At 34.6% G+C, this 8903-nt stretch overlaps 1 protein-coding gene across 2 annotated transcripts; it reads right to left on the bottom strand.

The window, feature by feature from the left end:
- Positions 1-105: 105 nt before the first annotated feature.
- LOC138935822 (uncharacterized) lies at positions 106-8236 on the bottom strand. Of its 2 annotated transcripts, none has more exons than XM_070300654.1 (9): positions 7546-8236; positions 3698-3782; positions 3495-3594; positions 2721-2949; positions 2319-2547; positions 1953-2071; positions 1474-1617; positions 1135-1263; positions 106-684 (listed from the first exon to the last, which is right to left on the bottom strand). In XM_070300654.1, exons 1-9 carry the CDS (start codon positions 7570-7572, stop codon positions 451-453), a joined length of 1296 nt encoding a protein of 431 aa, XP_070156755.1. In that variant the 5' UTR covers positions 7573-8236; the 3' UTR covers positions 106-450. The 2 variants fall into 2 exon arrangements, with proteins under 2 accessions (XP_070156755.1, XP_070156761.1); XM_070300660.1 differs by lacking the exon at positions 7546-8236 and adding an exon at positions 5833-6103.
- Positions 8237-8903: the final 667 nt, after the last annotated feature.

The raw sequence follows: 8903 nt of genomic DNA on the forward strand, positions 1-8903 counted from the left end.
CGATGTGGGATATCAGTCGAATACATTATAACATGTTTTTCGCCGAATCCGTTCTCGATTGCATTATTCATTCTTGAAAATTAATTATCACAATTTATCCTTCAATTTATCTATGCAAAAGAACTTGTTTATTTGCACCGTCTGCATACAGTATCATCGAACAAAAATTTTCGTTTCGCAGAAAGAGATCATCGCGAACTATTCGCGATTCTTCGAAAAAGTAAAAATGACGTAAATCGACATCGTCCTTTCGTTCGTGCATTTTTTATCGTATCGAGAAGTAAAATATAACTCCACCTGCTCGGCGCGATTTTCGTTTCGATAAAACAACGTTTCGATCCAGTGTAGAAATAACAAAGTAGGTACCACGCATCCGTACTTTCCCGCATATCCACTCGCGTTTAATCCGAGTAAACGGACAGAGAGACCGCGAGCATACTCGAATAGCGGTCACTTGGAGTTCGAGTTCGAAGGGTAGTAGTAAACCACCGCCGGGGCCGGTAGCTGCCAATGCGCGGCGTGGAGTTCGATCAGCTGCAAGAGCGTCCGCTTGACCGGCGGCAGAATCGTCTCCTCCGCTAGGAAGGCGTCGCGAACACCGCCGAGAAGCTGCTGCAGCTGTGCCGGCAACTCCGTGGCTAGATCCTTGCCGATGCACGTGAGGATGATAAACAGGCAATTCGTCTATGGTACACACAAGTGTAGTTGAAGATATAAATTAATCTCCCGTTGTAATAATTTTCTTGAAAAAATGAAAAAATTCAAGAGAGCTGAAAAATTCAATGCAAAAATAAAGTAAGCTTATAATTTTATAAGTTTTTTTTTTTTTCATTTGTTCATCATAATTATAAACTTACTTCATGTTTCCGACTAAAGCCTGTAACTGAATGAAAGACTAAGTCGTAATGAACTTTGTATCGATCCAAGAATCGAGTCATAATAAATTTTAACTCAGCCAGATTAATTGCTATGGATAAAAATTTAAAAAAATGATTAAAAGATCAAAATCCAAATTTTTTTGAAATTAAAAAATGAAGAAATATCAAGAAATATCAATGATTGAGAAATATCAACGAATGAGAAATATCAAGTTACACGTCGAATGACATTAACCGATTAATCTCGAGACCTTACCTCGGCGAGCGAATTGATGACGGGCGGTTGCAAACAATCCTGGCAACATTTCCAAAGCAGCGTGAGGAGCACGCGTCCGGGAGGAACGCCCTCCTGTTGCGTCTTCAGCTGTAGCTGCCGCCGCTTCAGCTGCAATTACGCGATTACGCACGTGTATACAAGCACGATTAAGCATGCTTACCGCTGTCGTAACGTGCGGTAAAAACGATAAGAAAAAATATAAACAGATTTACAAATATGAATTACTGAAACAAAAGCGCGGAATTAAATGATTACGTTAGATCGAGAGGACTGATCCACTTTCTTTTATTACTCGAAGAGTTGTGCGATTAATCATACCTGGCAATACATCTCGTTGAGAAATGTCATAAAGGCCGAGTATCGATAACAGGTCGTATTGTCGTATAGTAATCTAGCGCGATCCTGATACCACTGCTGACACGTATTTAGCAAGGATTCCAAAAAAGTTTCCTTCGTTTCTTTCTGTACAATGCACACATGTGAAACGTACTTTAAATTATTATTATTAATTGAAAGAGAGAGAATGAGATTGCAATATTCTTACACATATAAAATAGAACATAAAATAAAATAAATCAGCAAATCACAATAATATTTATCGTAAATAACTATACTTTTCTTAATAATATTTATTTCTGTTATTAAAAATTGAATAAAAAATCTAATTTTTCAGATATTTTTCCCCATATCTTTATTTCTTGTATAGTTTACGAAAAGGAAAACATTGATAGTCAAACGAATCTTCATCTATTAATGATAAAAAAAAAGAAGAATGAAAAGATATATTGTATAATGACCTCTATAATTGTGATGCAAACTTTAGCTGCTGGTTCGGCATATTTGCGACTTCCCACTGCCCTTTCCAGAATATGCCGTACTAGTTCCATCAATGTTCTCGCGTTTAGAAGATTTGGATCTGTCAAGAAAATTATCAATTATTTCTATCTGCTGAGTAACATTTTTCAGTATTAAAAGTTCCACACAATCATCGATTCATATATTCGCCTATTTTTAATACTAATTCGTATTCTTAAATCATGTTATAAATAAAGTTTATAATATGTACCATTCGAGATTGAAAGAAAACTAGTCTAGTCTCAAGTCTCTCTTTTTAACTTAATATATTCTAACAATAATAGACACACACGCATAGCTTCTATTACCTTCTATCGCTCGCAATAGTATATCTTGAACGGGAGAAGGAAATTTTCCGAGTTCGGAAGCATCCGCGATGTTGAATGCCTTGGCAGCTAATATGTCCGAATTCAAGCTCTTGGGACGTTTCAGACCATACGTGGACACAAAGGTGTGCGATTTAGTAAGCTTGCCTGGTTTTGCGGAATTCGTCTTGACTTCATTTTGATCTATGTTGAAGTGTACTCTATTTGCAGCCTGTTAAAAAAAGAAATATAACGTTTTGATTAATTTTATAATCTATAATCGAAGATATTTCAGGAATGTTGATAATAATGATATGAAATCCGATGATTTTACATTAAAGTTTTCCGGTTTTCCTGCTATATACCATAGTTTTGTATTTCGGAGTCTCGTTGCATTTTACTTACATGTAAAATATTTCCGCTGGACGCGGACGTGTCCAAAGAATAAGACTGACGTAATGTGGAATTCGTTGTCGAGTGATGGCTACTCTGAGAATGACGAGGTGAGAGTTGATGTTGCTGCTGCACAGGATGCTGCAGCTGTTGCTGAGCATAGAGATATCGGTGAACATTACCACTCGACTTGCTGTGCTGTAGGTAATACGTGGAGCGCTCGGATGCGTTAATTCGAGACCTGTTCATTCATATTATTTACAAGATCAATCCAAATTTAAAATTCTATCTAAAATTTTGTAAGCTTTGGGCTCTCGTCCAATCAATCAATTTATCCACACAAAATATTTCACCTACACACATGAATATATTACTGTTAATAGTATTACTAATAATTTGACAATAAAACGGCAAAAAGTTGACTGATCAAAAATTTTGAATTATTCTTTTATTTATTTCATTTCTTTTATTAATATCAATTCAAGCTTGATCAAAATTTTGAATTTGTTGCTATTAATTGTTACATGACTAATTAAAGTAATTCTGATTATTCTAAGATTAAAAATTATTATATCTTAACAAAGTATCAAAGCAATTCATAGCAACACAAATTCGAATAAAAATTTGTAATACATCAAGGCAAAAAATTCTAGCACGCTAGTATTTTATTTTATTTCCTAAACGTAGGCTGCTAAAAAATTTGAACGGCTTTGGAAAACGAAAAGCGTTGTGGTTCGTCAAAACGGTAACGCTTCTTAAATATAGTTCATTGGCGTTCACACTCACTTAGAGAGATGTGAATCGTTCTGCTTCATAGTGAATTCCTTGGCATGCACGTTTAAACGAAGATTAGTGACGTTTGCCGTAGTTCCTTCCGCTCTCCCACCTAAAGGCGACCATGAAATCAAACAATGACGTTCATGTGCAATGACATATTAATATTTACGACATATTAATATTTTTGACACCTAAAGCGAGAAAGTACGAACCTGGGGGTCGATATATTTCTAGGGACGGTTTGGACTTGGGAGCAGCTACGTTAGTACTTCCTTTCTGCGGAACCGCATCCCTCATCTAAAGAGAACAAAAAACACACATCGTATAAAAAAAAAAAACAACTAATGTCTATCTTCGAAACAGTAGTGTGTATATGCCCGAGACAAAAAAAAAAAATTTCTTCCGTCACAGAACCGCACTGCAACGGGACGATAATTGAAAATAATTGCGTCGTTTATATCATTGAAGGCTAATATTAACTTTTCAGACTCGGTTGCCACTTATGCAAATATAAAACGTAGGAAAGATGATTCACCCAAAACGTGAGAAAGTAGAAATGCTAGTGGAAGTGTTGTCTCATTTTGATTAATAATAATAATTTATAATAGATATTTTATTTTATCATATTTTAAACTTTGAAATAACGAATTATTATCTTGTCAAAATCGAATAATAATGCAATGTTTTTAAGTGCACGATGCATTGTATTTTATTTCTCGATATATATATAATATAATTACAGCATAATTTTACGATTTAACAGACTCTTCAATAGTAATAAAAATTATTTCTAAAGAATAGATTTTTTTTTTTTTTTTTTTTAGGGATCATTAAGAATTGCAATATTGTAGAAATGTATATGTATTTCTAAATATATCGTTTTCAAGATTTTTCGAGATCAACTTTATATGGCAGAAGAATCTAATATCAAATAAAATGTTTCTTTTTATATAAACAGAGAATTCTTTTCGATTTTCTTTTCAATTCAGTCAACAATATCTTCATCGTGCATTGGCAAAGTTTAAACTTTTGATTACAAAATCCAAAGTTTCAAAATAATACTTCCAATCTAGCGAAATCTTGGCATTCACCTCTCACATTTGTAAACATTGCATGTGTATAGCAGAACATATTCACCGCAAACAGTGCATATAAGAACATTTTCTCGTTGTAACACATTAAAATAAATGCAATGAACGTATTGGCTAATGTGCAGGGACTCGTTATGATAACAAGTCGCGAAACACGCGGGATGTCATAAACGATACACATCATGGACACGGTATTAAGTACGTGAGTTTAATACGCGCACGAATCTATTCTCATGGACAGTTTCGTATTATAAAGAACGTTAATTGGAAATGTGACAAAAAATGTAATAATTGATATAATATTAAATTAGCCTGCCGCTCACTCTGTTTTGTGTGCATCATCTCTTTCGTACCTCAAAATGAAACATATATTCCAAGTTTTTTATTCCATATTTCATTTCAATTACCTTTCGTACAGATACGAGTTTTTCGCAATAGATAAATAAATTAAGATATTATTAAATTGGAGAAAACGCAAAGAATTCCACGATCGCAATATAAAGCCAATTTTTATAATTTCTAAACGAGAGATATATGAGAAATTTATAATTTTATAAAATTTCTTTTCTTCTTTTTTTTATATGCTATTCCTCAAGTCACACGTGGATCTTTTTATCCACGCAGATCAATATATCGTTTGAGATGATTTCGGGAATCATATTTTTATATTAACTTTGTTCAATTATTCAATATATATAATTTTTGAAAAATTGCTTGTATCTCCTTTCTTAGAAAGAAAAAAATAATTTTATATAATCCAAATAAAAAATTAGAGGAGATATTATATCGTACAATTCGTTATCATTATTGTCCCGCGCGTGACATTTGTTGACAATTGAAAATGCCGAGAAATGTCATAATTCGTTCGATGAATGTAAAATAGATGTTGGAATCGATATAATTTCAGATGAGCTCAGATTTCGATGCTACAATGCATACATATTTCGAAATTGATCGCGCGCGAGCCATTCTCTAACATTAGTCAGAATTCTCAATTGATTGTCTCTCTCTGTTCTAAGCACGTAATTAGAAAGAGACAGAAAAGATGAGTTGAACTACACACTTAACTTGTTTAATTAATCTTTGTAACAATCTTTCTACACATTTATTCGTCGACAAGCGACACTTGAAGCAAGATGCACGTCTTCTCCCGCATATATATGTATATATATAAGATATTAAAAAATGATCGAAGCTATGCGTGTCCCGATCTTTCAAGCAAAAAGCGTCGAGGGAACGGAGGGGGAGGCACTCACAGTGAAGAGCGTGCGAGAATCATCCTTGCCAAGGTTCACAACGGAGCGGATGCTGCGGAAATTCTTGTCGTCGCGCACGGATCGCCGGACAATACGCACACGGGAACGGGAACTTCCGGCACGCACGTGCAACACGGAGATGAATTTCCCGGCGGCGAGTTATCTTTCACGGGCGAGAGGCGCGATTTTTCCGCGTCGAACGTGCGTGCGTCGTTGTCGTCGTCGCCTCTTTGCTCGCGCGCGCAGAGGTTCCTCTCCGATGACCGAGGACTAATAATAGCATCGCGCGGCCACGAGCGAGCGAACGTTATATATCTCTGTACGATGCCACGTACGTATTAACGCACGTCGCTGCGTCGCGCGAGAAAAGCAGATTGAAATACATCCCGGATAAGCTCATCGCGATGGACATCGCGCGTCGCGACGCTTCTCGAAATCGTCGATCGAAGTCGCGTTCTTCTCTCTCTCTCTCCATTTTTCATTTCCGCGCCACGCGGCGAACCAAAAATGGTGATTGCCTTTGGTATCGGCATCCTAAGCCGGCAACCGGTGTAACAGCTGAGGTTCTTGGATTGATTTCGTCCGAGATGTGAAGCTGGATTTGGACCAAGCGAACGAGCGCAGATAAATATCAATGAGAACAGGCGTATATTATTAACATTTTTAATTTTTTTAGATTTTTTTTATAAAAATGTTTGTATAAAATAATTTTTTTTTTTTTAATAAAATTATTCAGTAAATAACGCTTCTTTATCGATATACATTTGTCATCGTATTTGTTTGCTTATTTATTTTAATCCAGTGCAATTTTTAACTCTCAATTTATCGTGATTTTATCATAAATAGTCGCGTGAGTACCATCAAAATTGTCTTCAGAGAAGGATTATGGATAAAGATAGCCTTCTGTGGCTTTACAGTGGACCATATTTTAGTGGATATAAATTTACATCTATATTTGTGCGCAGAGTGCTAAAGGCCTCTTTGTAGCGCTTGTAACATTTCATTTTATATATTATATATATATATATATATTTCATTGATATTGTAATGTATAAATATAAGATGCATGCAAAGTCACATTTCCTTTATGATTATTTTAATTATGCTATAATAAAATATTAATAAAATATTTCACATCGATCATTAAAATGTGCATTAACGTATATAATGTATTTTATTTGTAAGTTTGTTATTCTATCTTTCTCCCCTGCTGAAAAATGAACAAAGAACATATTCTCGATAATGCTCTGCTTTATAATAAATTGGCGATTTTATATAATAGCTATTATAATAATTTTAATGCGCTCACTTTCATAAGGTTTCTGTCGTGAATATAAACTTTAGTGCATTTATTTCCATATGGTTTCTATCGTGAACGCAAACTTCGTTTCGTGCTGAGGAGAATGAATTCGTTGTCGACTCGCTTTCGCGTCAAATGTCGAGGTTTTAGCTTATTTTTACATTATGTTACTATTTTTATAATTTTAATTTTTCGTATTTGATCAGAAAGGGATTACAAAATTATAATAAATTCAAAACAATTCGAAATCGTATGCCACTGATGTGTATCGTATTAAAAAAAAAAAGGTTCTAATAGCGCAGTTTGAAGAGAGAGCGATAAAAAATTATTAAAAATCCGTTTTATAACTTCACATTTGCATTTTTATAGCGTCATCTCAGTAAAAATTATGATAATGTAAATAACCGCCTCACCTTCGTCGTGCGAGTTGCTCGTACCATTCTCGCTCTATGTATTTGTCATCAAACACCGGATGAGAGTCGATCCAGCGACGTGTCAAGCATTATTATATTTTTTCCATTATGTATACGACAAAATCTGATACGAACAATGCTAATTTTATATAAAAAACCAGTTTTTTTTCTTTTCAACTGTATTTGTGTTGTGTTTTTCACTTCAAAATTTGTCAACAAGAAATTTTCGCCGACTGATCCCTCCTCGCTGTATTTATTTCACAGTATTATTGTCTCTCGTCTGTCCTCTTGTGATTTTGCTGAATCTTTTGCGATGTTTTTGCCGATCGTTTTGACGAATTATTCATAATTGGAATGTTACTCCAGTAGTGGATGGAATATTATTTTTACACCAGTCTCTCTTGCGATGTAAATATTTCAAACTTGAATGCGATGCATTGCGATCTACGCTCGATCCGGTTGATCGATCATTTGGCCAACCGCAACCGAATCGCGTCACTCTTGAATTGTTGCGCTACATCGTTTCTCGATAATTATCACGATGATTCATTTTGCGGTCGAAGCTACGCGTCGAGTGGCACAATAATATAAACAATATTTTCCGGGATTAAAAGTAAGTCAAAAACCGTTGTAAATCATAAGGTCGGATCGAGATTTTCAGAAAGTCCCTCGTTGCGAGTCACGACGGTCACTTGGTGCCGATGCTGTCACGCCAATGACTGGAAATACGGCATGCACATGTAACATGTCTTAATATGCGGTTCGCGTGGTGGGCGACCACCTAGGCATCGCCCCCGTATACCTGTCGACGTAAAGAACATCGACGATACAATGACCAGAACATATAATAAACCTAGAAAAAAATCGATTTATTTCTAAATTCTCTTATTGTAACTCTGCTAAATGTATATAAAAGCAATTCTACTTTTCAATAGTGACGCAAACAATTTAATCAACGATAAGATAATTAAATATAAATATTTTTCAAAAAATTGTATACCATATACATATACATACATTTTTTAAAGATAATATATCTCTACTATTAAAGTAGGTTTGAATTGAAACAATTAGGGAAAATTGCATGTGAGATAATATAGTGGTCGACAAAAATTTAAAACTATAGAAGAACGATAGAGTTTTTGCTAAGAGTATTGTGTCTCTAATAATATCCCTTTCAGGCTGGATTATTTCATTAGACGCCATATTGCATTAAGAGCGAATCTTATAATAATAATAATTTTTTAATAATTATTTTCGTGTCTTATATTGTAGAATGTAGATAATAAACATGAAACAATATATATATATATATATATATATATATATATATATATATGTGCGACAATATCTCTCTC

The sequence above is a fragment of the Polyergus mexicanus genome, unplaced genomic scaffold, assembly GCF_030449975.1.
Source record: "Polyergus mexicanus isolate NDT 795.1 unplaced genomic scaffold, iyPolMexi1.0 SCAF_1, whole genome shotgun sequence".
NCBI lineage: Eukaryota > Metazoa > Arthropoda > Insecta > Hymenoptera > Formicidae > Polyergus > Polyergus mexicanus.

What these genes read in the sequence shown, in the direction of transcription:
- LOC138935822 (XM_070300654.1), bottom strand. Translation starts at nt 7,572, where the DNA reads ATGGTACGAGCAACTCGCACGACGAAG. An exon ending in AGAAATATATCGACCCCCAG is followed by an intron (nt 3,595 to 3,697) that starts GTTCGTACTTTC and finishes GGTCGCCTTTAG; the next exon opens with GTGGGAGAGCGGAAGGAACT. An exon ending in AACGATTCACATCTCTCTAA is followed by an intron (nt 2,950 to 3,494) that starts GTGAGTGTGAAC and finishes ATGAATGAACAG; the next exon opens with GTCTCGAATTAACGCATCCG.